This window comes from Vulpes lagopus, chromosome 1 (genome assembly GCF_018345385.1).
Source record: "Vulpes lagopus strain Blue_001 chromosome 1, ASM1834538v1, whole genome shotgun sequence".
NCBI classification, from domain to species: Eukaryota; Metazoa; Chordata; class Mammalia; order Carnivora; family Canidae; genus Vulpes; species Vulpes lagopus.
Genome location: NC_054824.1, coordinates 72,990,818 through 73,006,992, shown reverse-complemented (window position 1 = coordinate 73,006,992; position 16,175 = coordinate 72,990,818). Strand labels below are relative to the sequence as shown.

General features: G+C 38.9%; 1 protein-coding gene across 1 annotated transcript in view; it reads right to left on the bottom strand.

The window, feature by feature from the left end:
- Positions 1–697: 697 nt before the first annotated feature.
- The window catches only part of LOC121491391 (ectonucleotide pyrophosphatase/phosphodiesterase family member 3), an 84,983-nt gene continuing 69,505 nt past the window's right edge, over positions 698–16,175 (bottom strand). The window contains exons 21-25 of the mRNA XM_041756284.1: positions 14,422–14,557; positions 13,196–13,273; positions 11,398–11,530; positions 9,294–9,450; positions 698–966 (exon numbers count right to left, since the gene is read on the bottom strand). Of these exons, the coding sequence (XP_041612218.1) occupies positions 796–966; positions 9,294–9,450; positions 11,398–11,530; positions 13,196–13,273; positions 14,422–14,557 (675 nt within the window). The 3' untranslated portion in view covers positions 698–795. The remainder of the gene's footprint in view (positions 967–9,293; positions 9,451–11,397; positions 11,531–13,195; positions 13,274–14,421; positions 14,558–16,175) is intronic.

Sequence of the window (16,175 nt, the reverse complement as noted above, 5' to 3'; positions counted from 1 at the left end):
ACCCCTTTTTTTATTTTGTTCATTTATGAGAGAAAGGGAGATCATGAAGGAGGGGGAAGCAATGGGAGAGGGAGAGGCAGACACCCCACTGAATGGGGAACCTGGAAACAGGGCTCCATCCTAGGACCCTGAGATCATGACCTGAGCCAAAGTCAGATGCTTAACTGACTGAGCCACCCAGATGCTCCCTTAAAGAAAAAGAGCTGACCCCCAAGACATGACAGCATGCTATTTTACCTAGTTCTTTTAACAGTAGACATACATTCAATATAGAGGTCTACTTCTTTCTTCATAGTATTGGAATAGCATTATTCCATTCCATTGTTTAAACAAATTCCATAATTTGTTCAACCAGTCTTTGAGGTTGTTTTCTGGTCTTTCCTACTGTAAAAGATCTGTTGACAGTTTTTACAAGTAAAATTATTGAATGTGTTTCTTTTAATAAATATTGTCTAATCATCAAATCTAACATCTTGTGCAACCTTCACCAAAGTGACACTTCTCTTGCTCTCCCTTCTGTTTAGATCATGCTGGACAGAGAAATATAGCCAAAGATTATAAATGAGATAAGAAATATAATAAGGTAGGTATAACACAGCACAATCTCTGCATAACAAAAAAAAAGGGACTTCAAAATAAAGTTCACATTTGCATAGATGAAAAGGTGAAAAGGAAGAATGAAATCACACCACATGGCTTTTTTAAGGAGTTAAGGAAAAATAGAAAGTTTTATTTTGTGATTATTTAACAGGAAAAAATCATTTATATTCTCCCAGAATTCATTTATATATTAGGTTAAACTATAGTTTCAAATGTGGGTAAATATGTCTTTAGTTGCAAAATTTCAGAGACAGGCTGTGCTTTTTCCTGGTAAAAGTCCAGCCCAGTAAGAAGTTCCACATCACGGACCCGAGCAACATGGGCTTGCCATCTTTCTTCAATCCAAACGGCTTCTGGTTTACCTTCCTATAAAAGAGAAACAAAAGACTGTTTTTTCAAAGGGCATTATTTTTCATTCACAGAAAAATCTTTTATCATTTAGAAAGTCTCCTTTTGCCTGGGATTTTCTTATTTTTAATTGGTGTTCAATTTGCCAACATATAAAATAACACCCAGTGCTCATCCCGTCAAGTGCCCACCTCAGTGCCCATCACCCAGTCACCCCCCCACCCCCCACCCACCTCCCCTTGCACCCCTAGTTCGTTTCCCAGAAAAAGGTGTCTCTCATGTTCTGTCCCCCTTTCTGATATTTCCTACTCATATTTATCTCCTTTCCACTTTATTCCCTTTCAACAATTTTTATATTCCCCAAATTAATGAGACCATATAATGTTTGTCCTTCTCTGATTGACTTATTTCACTCAGCATAATACCCTCCAGTTCCATCCGCGCTGAAGCAAATGGTGGGTATTTGTCATTTCTAATGGCTGAGTAATATTCCATTGTATACATAGACCACAGCTTCTTTATCCATTCATCTTTCGATGGACACCGAGGCTCCTGCCACTGTTTGGCTATTGTGGACATTGCTGCTAGAAACATCAGGGTGCAGGTGTCCCAGCATTTCACTGCATCTGTATCTTTGGGGTAAACCCCAGCAGTCCAATTGCTGGGCCGTAGGGCAGGTCTATTTGGAACTCTTTGCGGAACCTCCACACAGTTTTTCAGAGTGGCTGCACCAGTTCACATTCCCACCAACAGTGCAAGAGGGTTCGCCTTTCTCCACATCCTCTCCAACATTTGTGGTTTCCTGCCTGGTTAATTTTCCCCATTCTCACTGGTGTGAGGTGGTATCTCATTGTGGTTTTGATTTGTATTTCCCTCACATCCAGGGATGCAGAGCATATTCTCATGTGCTTGTTGGTCATGTGTATGTCTTCCTCTGTGAGATTTCTGTCCATGTCTTTTGCCAATTTCATGATTGGATTGTTTGTTTCTTTGCTGTTGAGTTTAAGAAGTTCTTTATAGATTTTGGAAACTAGCCCTTTATCTGATATGTCATTTGCAAATATCTTCTCCCATTCTGTAGGTTGTCTTTTAGTTTTGTTGACTGTATCCTTTCCTGTGCAAAAGCTTCTTATCTTGATAAGTCCAAATAATTCATTTTTGCTTTTGTTTCTCTTGCCTTCATGGATGTATCTTGCTAGAAGTTATTGTGGTCAAGTTCAAAAAGGGTGTTGCCTGTGTTCTATAGGACTTTGATGGAATCTTGTCTCACATTTAGATCTTTCATCCATTTTGAGTTTATCTTTGTGTATGGTGTAAGAGAATGGTCCAGTTGCATTCTTCTGCATGTGGATTCCAATTTTCCTAGCACCATTTATTGAAGAGACTGTCTTTTTTTCAGGGGATAGTCTTTCCTCATTTGTCAAACATTAGTTGACCATAGAGTTGAGGACAACTTCTGGATTCTCAATTCTGTTCCATTGATCTATGTGTCTGTTTTTGTGCCAGTACCACACTGTCTTGAAGACCACAGCTTTGTAGTACAACCTGAAATCTGGCATTGTGATGCCCCCAGCTATGGTTTTCTTTTTTAAAATTCCCCTGGCTATTCGGGGTCTTTTCTGATTCCACACAAATCTAAAGATAACTTGTTCCAACTCTCTGAAGAAAGTCCATAGTATTTTGATATGGATTGCATTAAATTGTAAATTGCCCTGGGCAACATTGACATTTTCACAATATTAATTCTTCTAATCCATAAGCATGGAATATTTTTCCATCTCCTTGTGTCTTCCTCAATTTCTTTCAGAAGTGTTCTATAGTTTTTAGGGTATGGATCCTTTACCTCTTTGGTTAGGTTTATTCCTAGGTATCTTATGCTTTGGGGTGCAATTGTAAATGGGATTGACTCCTTAATTTCTCTTTCCTCAGTCCCATTGTTAGTGTATAGAAATGCCACTGACTTCTGGGCATTGATTTTGTATCCTGCCACGCTGCCAAATTGCTCTATGAGTTGTAGCATTCTTGGGGTGGAGTGTTTTGGGTTTTCTATGTACATTACCAGGTTATCTGCGAAGAGGGAGAGTTTGACTTCCTCTTTGCCGATCTGAATGCCTTTTATTTCTTTATGTTGTCTGATTGCTGAAGCTAGGACTTCTAGTACTATGTTGAATAGCAGTGGTGAGAGTGGACATCCCTGTGTTGTTCCTGATTAGATAACTTTCAAATCATCCTGAAAACCTATGATTTTGACCTGAGATTTGAAGAGAGAATAGCTGGAATGCTACAGTGAGTAGAGTTAACACTCCTATCAACGCAAGAAAATGTTTTTTAAAAAAAAAGAAAGAAAAATAAATAAATAAAAAAGCATCCAAGGGGGGGGGGGGTCCCTCACAAGGAGCCGGGCTAAGACCAGGTGGCCAGTGTTCCCAGGACAAGAAGGCCCAGTCCCGGAGAAGCATGAACTTTACCAATCTTCCGGGACAAAGAGGCGCTCAGAGGGAACTCGGACAGGATCCCAGGAAGGGCAGTGATGCCCTCGGGCTCCCAGGGGCACTAACAGAGGAACTGCGCCCCAGGGGAGAGCACGCCATACACCGCGGACTGAGCTCCCTAAAGGGTTGGAGCGAGTGCCTGGCAGGGCCCCAGGAGCAGCTCAGGTGGCGGGTCGGCGGCGGCTCTGGTCCGAGGGGGCTTCCTCCACTGAGAGCGCGATTCCAGCAACACGTGCCCCAGAGCCCAGGGCGGGGGACACAGCCCAGGATCCAGCACTCCCCCCTTGGACAGGCGGAGGCCGGGAGGACACAGGGTAGCAAGGACGCTCCTGCTGCCAGGCAGCCCCAAGAATATTTATGCCCCGAATGTGGGAGCTGCCAAGTATATCAATCAATTAATAACCAAAGTAAAGACATAATACACTTATACTTGGTGACTTAAGTGCAGCACATTCTACAATCAACAGGTTTTCTAAGTACAACATCTCTGAAGAAACAAGAGCTTTAAATGATACACTGGACCAGATGGATTTCACAGGTATTTACAGAACTTTACATCCAAACTCAACTGCATACGCATTCTTCTCAAGTGCACATGGAACTTTCTCCAGAATAGACCACATTCTGGGTCTTCATGGACACCAAAAGATTGGGATCGTCCCCTGCATATTGTCAGACCATAGTGCTTTGAAACTAGAACAAAATCACAACAAAGAGTTTAGAAGGGTTTCAAACACATGGAGGTTAAGGACCATCCTCCTAAAAGATGAAAGGGTCAACCAGGAAATTAAGGAAGAATTAAAAAGATTCATGGAAACTAATGAGAATGAAGATACAACCGTTCAAAATTTTTGGGATGCAGCAAAAGCAGTCCTGAGGGGGAAATACATCGCAATACAAGCATCCATTCAAAAACTGGAAAGAACGCAAATACAAAAGCTCACCTTACACATAAAGGAGCTAGAGAAAAAGCGGCAAATGGACCCACGCCCAGCAGAAGAAGAGAGTTAATTAAAATTCGAGCAGAACTAAATGAAATCGAGACCAAAAGAACTGTGGAACAGATCAACAGAACCAGGACTTGGTTCTTTGAAAGAATTAATAAGATAGATAAACCATTAGCCAACCTTATTAAAAAGAAGAGAGAAGACTCAAATTAATAAAATCATGAATGAGAAAGGAGAGATCATTACCAACACCAAGGAAATACAAACGATTTTAAAATCATATTATGAACAGCTCTACGCCAATAAATTAAGCAATCTAGAAGAAATGGACGCATTCCTGGAAAGCCACAAACTACCAAAACTGGATCAGGAAGAAATAGAAAACCTGAACAGGCCAATAACCAGGGAGGAAATTGAAGCAGTCATCAAAAACCTCCCAAGACACAAGAGTCCCGGGCCAGATGGCTTCCCAGGGGAATTCTATCAAACGTTTAAAGAAGAAACCATACCTATCCTACTAAAGCTGTTTGGAAAGATAGAAAGAGATGGAGTACTTCCAAATTCATTCTATGAGGCCAGCATCACCTTAATTCCGAAACCAGACAAAGACCCCACCAAGAAGTAGAATTACAGACCAATATCCCTGATGAAGATGGATGCAAAAATTCTCAACAAGATACTAGTCAATAGGATCCAACATCATATTAAGAAAATTATTCACCATGACCAAGTAGGATTTATCCCCGGGACACAAGGCTGGTTCAACACTCGTAAAACAATCAATGTGATTCATCATATCAGCAAGAGAAAAACCAAGAACCATATGATCCTCTCATTAGATGCAGAGAAAGCATTTGACAAAATACAGCATCCATTCCTGATCAAAACACTTCAGAGTGTTGGGATAGAGGGAACTTTCCTCGACATCTTAAAAGCCATCTACGGAAAGCCCACAGCAAATATCATTCTCAATGGGGAAGCACTGGGAGCCTTTCCCCTAAGATCAGGAACAAGACAGGGATGTCCACTCTCACCACTGCTATTCAACATAGTCCTGGAAGTCCTAGCCTCAGCAATCAGACAACAAAAAGACATTAAAGGCATTCAAATTGGTAAAGAAGAAGTCAAACTCTCCCTCTTCACCAATGACATGATACTCTACACAGAAAACCCAAAAGCCTCCACCCCAAGATTGCTAAAACTCATACAGCAATTTGGTAGCTTGGCAGGATACAAAATCAATGCCCAGAATACAATGGCATTTCTATACACTAACAATGAGACTGAAGAAAGAGAAATTAAGGAGTCAATCCCATTTACAATTGCACCCAAAAGCATAAGATACCTAGGAATAAACCTAACCAAAGAGGTAAAAGATCTATACCCTAAAAACTATAGAACACTTCTGAAAGAAATTGAGGAAGACACAAAGAGATGGAAAAATATTCCATGCTCATGGATTGCCAGAATTAATATTGTGAAAATGTCAATGTTACCCAGGGCAATGTACACGTTTAATGCAATCCCTATCAAAATACCATGGACTTTCTTCAGAGAGTTAGAACAAATTATTTTAAGATTTGTGTGGAATCAGAAAAGACCCCGAATAGCCAGGGGAATTTTAAAAAAGAAAACCATAGCTGGGGGCATCACAATGCCAGATTTCAGGTTGTACTGCAAAGCTGTGGTCATCAAGACAGTGTGGTACTGGCACAAAAAGACACATAGATCAATGGAACAGAATAGAGAATCCAGAAGTAGACCCTGAAATGTATGGTCAACTAATATTGGATAAAGGAGGAAAGACTTTCCATTGGAAGAAAGACAGTCTCTTCAATAAATGGTGCTGGGAAAATTGGACATCCACATGCAGAAGAATGAAACTGGACCACTCTCTTGCACCAGACACAGAGATAAACTCAAAATGGATGAGAGATCTAAATGTGAGACAAGATTCCATCAAAATCCTAGAGGAGAACACGGGCAACACCCTTTTTGAGCTTGGCCACGGTAACTTCTTGCAAGATACATCCACGAAGGCAAAAGAAACAAAAGCAAAAATGAACTATTGGGACTTCATCAAGATAAGAAGCTTTTGCACAGCAAAGGATACAGTCAACAAAACTGAAAGGCAACCTACAGAATGGGAGAAGATATTTGCAAATGACATATCAGATAAAGGGCTAGTTTCCAAAATCTATAAAGAACTTCTTAAACTCAACACCAAAGAAACAAACAATCCAATCATGAAATGGACAAAAGACATGAACAGAAATTTCATAGAAGAAGACATATACGTGGCCAACTAGCACATAAGAAAATGCCCCACATCACTGGGCATCAGGGAAATACAAATTAAAACCACAATGAGATACCACCTCACACCAGTGAGAATGGGGAACATTAAGAAGGCAGGAAACAACAAATGTTGGAGAGGATGTGGAGAAAGTGGAATCCTCTTGCACTGTTGGTGGGAATGTGAACTGGCACAGCCACTCTGGAAAACTGTGTGGAGGTTCCTCAAAGAGTTCCAAATAGATCTGCCCTACAACCCTACAATCCAGCAATTGCACTGCTGGGGATTTGCTCCAAAGATACAGATGCAATGAATGCCGGGACACCTGCACCCTGATGTTCATAGCAGTAATGTCCACAATAGCCAAACTGGAAAAATCCTCGGTGTCCATCAAAAGATGAATGGAGAAAGAAGATGTGGTCTTCCGTATACAACGGAATATTACTCAGCCATTAGAAACTACAAATACCCACCATGTGCTTCAGCGTGGATGGAACTGGAGGGTATTATGCTGAGTGAAGTAAGTCCATTGGAGAAGGACAAACATTATATGGTCTCATTCATTTGGGGAATATAAAAATTATTGAAAGGGAATAAAGGGGAAAGGAGAAAAATGAGTGAAAATATCAGTGATGGTGATGAAACCTGAGATACCTAACTCTGGGAAGTGCACAAGGGGTAGTGGAAAGGGAGGTGGACGGGGGGTTGGGGTGACTGGGTGATGGGCACTGAGCGGGGCACGTGGCAGGATGAGTACTGGGTGTAATGCTAATGTTGGCAAATTGAACCCCAATAAAAAAAATTTGAAAAATTTTTTCTGGTAGAAGGCAATAAAGCCTAGACCAGGGAGAGCCATGGTTTCTTCTTTGCATACCCATTTTCATCAATCCATAGTAGCTACCTAGACTCTGATATAAAGAACTAAGGGGCAGCCGCGGTGGCGCAGCGGTTTAGCGCCGCCTGCAGGCCAGGGCGTGATCCTGGAGACCCTCGATTGAGTCCCAAGTCAGGCTCTCTGTATGATGCCTGCTTCTCCCTCTGCCTGTGTCTCTGCCTCTCTCTCTGTCTCTATGAATAAATAAATAAAATCTTTAAAAAAAGAAATCTTTCTAAAAAAAAAGAGAACTACTAAATTCTGATTCAATGATAACCAGTACCACGTCGTATTAGCTACCTTTGTCTGCCACTGGAAGAGTTAGCAAAGAATGATGACTTACCATTTTTTGGAAACCCTTGCCCACACTAGGACTATGAGAGACGCACTGCTTAGCCTGTAGCCTTTCCTCTCCATCTTTAGTCATTGAAAGGCCATTCAACATTCAAGTTAAAATGCTGTCTTCAACACCCAATTAGAATGTCACCTTCTCTATTCTTTGAAATCCTATGGTAATTTTATCTATCCCTCTTTGTGACAATTATCTCATCCTCCTTCTTATATGAGGCATTCAAGGGCTAAACTGTGAGCCCCCTTTGATAGAATTCATGTCTAATTTATTGATGTATCTCCCACAATACACAGTATGGTGAAGGCAGTTATGTGTTGAACACCTGAACACCATTGAGATGAATCCCAATCTGGCCTGGAACCAAAGCTTTAATTTCCAGTCTCTACTAGCCTGTGGGATTTTTCCATGTGAACACCCATTTCTACAAAGAACGTGGCCTAAATTTAACTGTCTTAGCTACTTGCCAAAATAGTTCTCATTCCTAATTTCCATCTTTTTTTTTCCTAATTACCTACATTTAAAATCTGATTCATCTTCGAGTATCCCTTCTTCTTTAGCTGTTGCGCACAATCAGTTCCAGACCTTTTCTCCATTGAAAGGTATTCTCAATCCTCTCAATCTGTTTCAAATTGTGCCCATTTTCAGGGCCCGGCCCTACTCTTTCATTTTTTATAACCTTCCGTTATTGATTATTCCAGCCAAATGTGTTTTGAATTTGAAACACTAAATCCTTATAATATTATTTAGCAGTTATTCCAACTTTGGATTTAGCAATTAAAGCAACTTTGTGACATCTCTTATTTTTTATTTGTAAAATAACTTTTCTGGGACGCCTGGATGGCTCAGCAGTTGAGTGTTTCCCTTTAGCTCATGTCCTGATCCCGGAATCTGGGATCAAGTCCCACATCAGGCTCCTTGTGGGAAGCCTGCTTCTCCCTCTGTCTCTGCCTCTCTCTCACACCCTCTCTCTGTCTCTCATGAATAAAAAAATAAAATCTTTTTAAAAAAATAAAATAAATAAAATAAAATAACTTTTCTATAATAAGCTGACCCGTTCGTGTCTATATTTCATTTATCCTTATTTACATTTCATTTATATAACTCATTTAAAAATTTTTATTAATGGAGAGAGAGAGAGAGAGAGGCAGAGACACAGGCAGAGGGAGAAGCAGGCTCTATGCAGGGAGCCCGACGTGGGACTCAATCAAATATATATGCAAGTTTAAGTAACTATTTACATACCATTTTCCTTAATCCATAAAAATACTGAAGTAGACTAACACAGGATGTTTTTAAAAAGTGTTACTTTAACTCATTGTCTATGTGTCCATAATTAATCTCAGACCTCATGTTCCAAGTTGATGGAGTTTTTGTACAGACTCACCGGACAGCTCTCAACATTGGTAGGTCGGTGAGGGATAATAAAAGGTAGGACATCCAACCACCCAGGGCAGGCATTGGGGGTGTGGCTCCGGTTTTTGCAACTCGTCAACATCACAAAGTAGTGCGTTGGGATGGGAACACTAGTGTTCGTTAGGTATCTAAAAAAACACAATGGAAAAGATCTGATGTTATTATACTTTTGCTTCTAAAACTAATAAATGTTGTTACACATTTTTAAAGAAATGTTATAGTAAAAATATAGTCTAGAAAGTACAAAATCTTATCACATGATTTTAGACTTCCATAAGCCAGAACAGAACTTTATAGAAGTCCAAACTTGGTCATTATAATACTAAGGTAAAATATGAGAATACCAAGGAAAGCAGACCATGATATTACGCCTCCTGTGTTTCCTAGTTTTGTTGACTCTATACTTCATAGTGACATTTTACAGTAGAACAAGGACTGGAAACAAAGAAACCCAAATTCCAACTGGAGCACTTCTGCAAGATGTTTGGGCGAGTGCTAATCCTCTCACATTCTAAGACTTTGTAAGTTTCCTCAAGTTTAACATGGAGGTGATCCTGTACTACCAACTTCACAGTGCAGACATGGGGATAGATCATACAACCGATACGACAGTCCTTCAGTTTTAGATAATGAACATGAAAGCGCTTTTAAAAGTTTTAAGTGCCAATTACGAGCCCACTAAAAGAAATATGACTGCTGGGGATCCCTGGGTGGCTCAGTGGTTTAGCCCCTGCCTTTGGCCCAGGGCGCGATCCTGGAGTCCTGGGATTGAGTCCCACGTCAGGCTCCCTGCATGGAGCCTGCTTCTCCCTCCCCCTGTGTCTCTGCCTTTCTCTCTCTATGTCTATCACAAATGAATAAATAAATCTTAAAAAGAAAAGAAATATGACTGCTTAAATAGTGATATTATAGTGATTTTAGGATTTCTACATGAACTCAGAAGGTTTGTATTCTGGCTTTCCCACTTATTAGCTGTGGAACATAAATAAGATACTTAATTAACCTCTCTATATCTCAGTTTCTCCATCTCTAAATAGGGGGGCTAACAGAATCTAACATAGGAATGTTTTGTGGACTAAATGACATGTATGTGTTTAAAAAGATACTTATGTAGTAAAGTGCTATCAAAGTGTTTGCTAGAATTATTAAATGGTGAAATGAAGGATTAATAAGCACTAAAATAAGGACAAGACAAATGAAACAGATAAAGGCCATACACTGAGTTGTCAAAAATGTTCCTCTATCAAAAGCTGTAGGTAGAGGGACGCCAGGGTGGCTCAGTGGTTGGGTATCTGGCTTTAGCTCAGGGCATGATCCCAGGATCCTGGGATCGAGTCCTACATCAGGCTCCCTCCAGGGGCCTGCTTCTCCCTCTGCCTATATCTCTGCCTCTCGCTTGTCTCTCATGAGTAAATAAAAATCATTTAAAAAAAAAAAAAGGTATAGGTAGAAACCATTGCATTACACAATCTAGGCTCAGACAGCATAATTGTTTAGTTTGGTCCTTCATACACTTTGATAATAAAAGAAATAATGGATAAAATTTCTAAACCTCTCTATTCCTGTGTGCTGCATTCAAAGGTAATTCTTAGCAATGTATTATGACCAGGTTTGGTACGAAGACATACAAGTTAACACAACTGGTTTTCTAGGGGAAACCTCTACCCTCTCCTGGGAGATAGTTTATGAATCATCCACTATGGACAATATTATGAATCATCACGACTTGTTTTTTTTAAATTCATTTATGTGCTGGCTCTATATTTATTGATAGTACAGTGAGTCGTTCTTATCTCTTTAACCTTTACAAAATCACATTTTCCCTGTGCCCATTTATTTAGAAATTTCCTAAATAAAAATTTTGCTAATTTTTCTTTGCACATTAGTCTAGATATTTGCCATATAAATATTTTGCAGTTATTTATAGACCAGTTGAAGATAGTCAATAATAACATCCCTATGTAAATATATTGTGTAATATTTAGAAGACTAAGCTTTTATTTAGAATACTGAGGTTTCCCCTCATGATACCCTATTGCTAAATCAAAAAATCCATTTGTTTGCAAATTACTTACCCTGTGATTTCATTTGGAGCATCAAAATGACCATCATAATTATAATCAAATACTGGTCCACTAACCACATTTACTCCATTTCTTTCCATGGAGAGTTTTACAAGAAGAAAACTGTGGAAGTAATCCCACATTTCTAAAAATAATAGAGTAAGACGTTAAAAATATCTACCTTTTCAGATCCAGGAAATAGAGAGATCCCCCCCCTAAAATCAATAAAAACCATTCAACACCTCGTATTTTAATAGTGAAGCTTGCAAATTCCAAAGATAAGGAGAAGATCCTTAAAGCAGCAAGAGAAAAAAAGTCCCTGACTTTTATGGGGAGGAGTATTAGGGTAACAGCAGACCTCTCCACAGAGACCTGGCAGGCCAGAAAGGGCTGGCAGGATATATTCAGGGTCCTAAATGAGAAGAACATGCAACCAAGAATACTTTATCCAGCAAAACTCTCATTCAAAATGGAAGGAGAGATAAAGAGCTTCCAAGACAGGCAGGAACTGAAAGAATATGTGACCTCCAAACCAGCTCTGCAAGAAATTTTAAGGGGGACTCTTAAAATTCCCCTTTAAGAAGAAGTTCAGTGGAACAATCCACAAAAACAAGGACTGAATAGATATCATGATGACACTAAACTCATATCTGTCAATAGTAACTCTGTACGTGAACAGGCTTAATGACCCCATCAAAAGGCGCAGGGTTTCAGACTGGATAAAAAAGCAGGACCCATCTATTTGCTGTCTGCAAGAGACTCACTTTAGACAAAAGGACACCTACAGCCTGAAAATAAAAGGTTGGAGAACCATTTACCGTCAAATGGTCCTCAAAAATATCTACCTTTGTTGAACATGGAAATATTTTCTATAATAGGGAGGTACATTTAAATAGCATCAAATTGTATTTTAATAATTGCCAGTGGTGATTAGGTAATTCTGCAAAACAGTCCATGTAACAAAAATAATAGTCGCATTGATGGGGGTGCCTGGGTGGCTCAGTTGGTTGTATGTCTGCCTTCAGCTCAGGTCATGATCTCAGGGTCCCGGGATCAAACCCTGCTTTGGGCTCCCTGCTCAGCAAGGAATCTGCTCCTCCCTCAGCCCCTCCACTCCTTCTATTTTTTTTTTCTCTCTCTCTCTAATAAGTAAATAAACAAAATCTTAGAAAAATAGTCACATTGATGACACTTCCTGTTGCTGATGTAGTTGCAGTCTTGAAATTAAGTAAAGTATTTCCTTTTTAAAAAATTATTTATTTATTCATGAGAGAGAGAGAGGCAGAGACATAGAGAGAAGAAGAAGCAGGAGCCTGATGCAAGACTCAATCCCAGGACCCTGGGATCACACCCTGAACCGAAGGCAGATGCTCATCCACTGAGCTACCCAGTTATCCCAAGTAAAATATGTTTCCAAATTCTTTCCTAGTGCTGAGGTGCTTTGGGGACAGTGATATCGAATAGTGGTCAGAATATACACACTACTTTATTAATTACGATTCTAGGGACAAACACATTTCACATACTTATGGTAAGTGTCAGTAAAATTTTGTTTTGTGACTAGCCATTTACAGCTAAATTAGATTAAAAACAAATTATTGAAGTTCTAGTCATAAGGCATCCAAAATTGAGGTAAGTTGAAAGAAAGAAAACTATGTCAGAGATCCTTCCTATTTCTATATTAAAGCATTAGAACAAATGACTCAATATCAGGGACAAATTGCAAACAACATCAAAAAGATGTGTTTAGTTTATAAGCTCATAAAGCCATTTAGATGTTTTTACATTAATAATCTAAATGTATACTTACTTTTAAATGCTTTATACATAGGGACCAAATTACTTGTGATTAAAGCATCATATTGACTATCAGAAGTCCTGTTGTTTGCTGTAAAACAAATGGATTTGATTAACTCTAGCTAGAAGAGAAAATATAACAAAATACGTAATTAGCAAAATACTATTACATACCAATGAAAATTTATTAGCAGTTGAAATATAGGAATACTAAGTACTCTCCAGTAAAGGTTATAAATAAGGCCAGCAGTTTCATACATTTGATACCTATAGGTTGAATGGTGACCTTCAGAAAGATATGTCCAAGTCCTAATCCCCTGTACCCGTGAATGTGATACATAGGAAAATTGGGTCTTTACACATAGAGTTATGGGTCTCAAGATGAGATTTATCTTGGATTGATTGGATTTATCCAGGATCCTGAGATCACGCCCTGAGCCAAAGCCAGATACCCAACCACTGAGCGACCCAGGTGTCCCATCTGTAGGTATTTTAATAAGATATATCAGTTTATTTATCCTAAGTCTGTGTTGGGTATTTAAATTGATATACTACGTACTTTCACCAAGCTTTTTTTTCCCCCACTCTAAAAATCCCTAAGTTATAAGAGTAAATCCATTCCCAGAAGCTGAAATTGCTGAAAATCTTATTGAGTGAGTTAATAAAAATGGCATTTCCTGCTGAATAAGGAAGAGATTTGAGTTCAGAAAAAATGACACTGGCTTTTGCATGTTCCCAAGAGAGATGTTTTCTAAAAATAATAAATAAATAAATGTGAAGTTCATTCAGCTGCTTAATCTACGGTATGAAATTGATGGACATGTGCATGCTCCATGTGTCACAGGCCCGAATTCCAGCCTGATTTCTTGCTACAGGCAGAGCTGCATGCTCCATGCAGACTTTATCTTGGGTAGCAGACAGAAAAAAAATTTTTTTTAGATGGCTTGTGTCCCTTTCCAAAGAATCTTCATTCAGTTTTAAAATTAAACTAAACCTGCCAAATTCTCTGAACATCTCAGCTAGATTAGAGCTGATGTGTGGTTCCCACTGCAAAATTTATTAGTCTTTCTAATAGCTGTTGCTTGGCTATAGGTCACCCTACAACCACTGGAAGCCTCCTAGGCAGCTAGTTTTGCCCAAGCAGGTAGTTTTGGTGGGGGGAGAATATGTTTAAGGCACACGCCCACATCCAGCTGATGAGGGCTTTCTAAAGTGCTGCCCTAAAAAAGTCATACTAACCAGGAGGATAGAGGAAGCCATGGGTGATATTCTTGTCTGCTAAATAAAAGGAACACTTTTGGCTTTCAGAAGGAGCAACTCTGACATCAGCCCGCAGACAGCCTTGGACAGTGGGAGGAAGAGGTGATGTGTCTCCCTGTTGAAAGAGAGAAAAAGAAAAAAAAAAAAGTTACGCCCACAGTTGTGGCTAACCAACACCTTATATGGTTTGTAACTTCCCTAGAATGTTTTTCATTTAACCTTTTCCTATCCTTTTTTCTTAGTGAATCAGGTCTACGCAAGCAATGGAAATGAGTGTCTTCAAATTTTTCTTCTGTGGTCCCTTCTGGTTAGGGACAGTGGGAGGGCAAATCAAATACATCCAGGAAAGGAATATTTGCAGAATAAAATCCTAAATTAAGAGCAAATGAATAATGAGAGCTCCTGCTAAAAAAAAATTCTTTTCAGGATCTAATTTTTAGGTGGTAATGACATATGGTGTACTTACAAGTAAATATTGAAAGTAAAATAAAAATAATTCCTTTTAAAAATACACATACGAGGGATACCTGGGTGGTTTGAGTGTCTGCCTTTGACTCATGTGATCCCAGGAACTGGGATTAAGTCCCACATCGGGCTCCTGCAGGAAGCCTACTTCTCCCTCTGCCTGTGTCTCTGCCTCTCTCTGTGTCTCTCATGAATGAGTAAATAAAATCTTTAAAAATATATATTAAAAAATAAAAAATAAAATACACATAAACTGTTGGGAAATCTGAGAACATATAATTCAAAGAAGCCTCAGTTTTCTGAACTTACTTATTTGGGGACTTAAAAAATTGTAGCTATGCTTCAGTCATTAGGTAATATAGGAATATTCTTTTTTGCAATTTTCCTTGTAACTCCATTTATTTTTTTTGTAACTCCATTTAAACACTAAAACAATAATTAATCCATTAGCAGACATCCTATAAATAGGCTGCCTAACCCAAATGTTTAAGGCACTATAGTTTTAAATCATCATATTTCAATTAGCATATAATCGTAAATAAACATTGCTATTCATTTAATTTTTCCATTTAATTTTAATTGATTCAAATGCCCAATACTGCCCATAATGTATATATTTCTTAACAAGAACCAAAAAAAGGTTTAATTAATGTAGGATATCCTTCCCCTATTTACTGCATTGTAGTAAAAGCGAAAATAACCTGGTGTCTAAACATATAGAGTAATCATTTGATAATATATTCACGTATGAAATCATCACATGGTATATTTTAAGTTTATACCATGTTTTATGCCTATTATATCAATAAAGCTGGAGAAACATAAAATGTAAAAGATGAATTCACAAAGAAAAAGGCAAAAAACACTGCACTATATACATAAGCAGGAGAGTACCATGATGAGGTATAGAATAGGTAGGAGATGAGGATGAGGGAAGTCTGCGGAAAGCCAGCCAGAGAATGTACTCCCTAACAAATTACAATACCCCAGTCGGAAAACACTATATGGAAGTTGAGTAGATTCCTCAACTTGATTGAACACATTTATCTCTGCTCCCTTCCAAAATCCCACTAAAAGAACGTTAATGATGGAAACACATAATGGATAATAAGAAATTTTCAAAAGCTGGAAATCAGATCAACATATTTGTTCACTATTGTAACATGAATTAGTAGACCACTAAGTACTGACAACAAAAAACCATGACTGGGGAAGGCAAAACAGAGTGGATTCCTACTACCAAACCCCAAGGGTAAAACTTGGGAGTT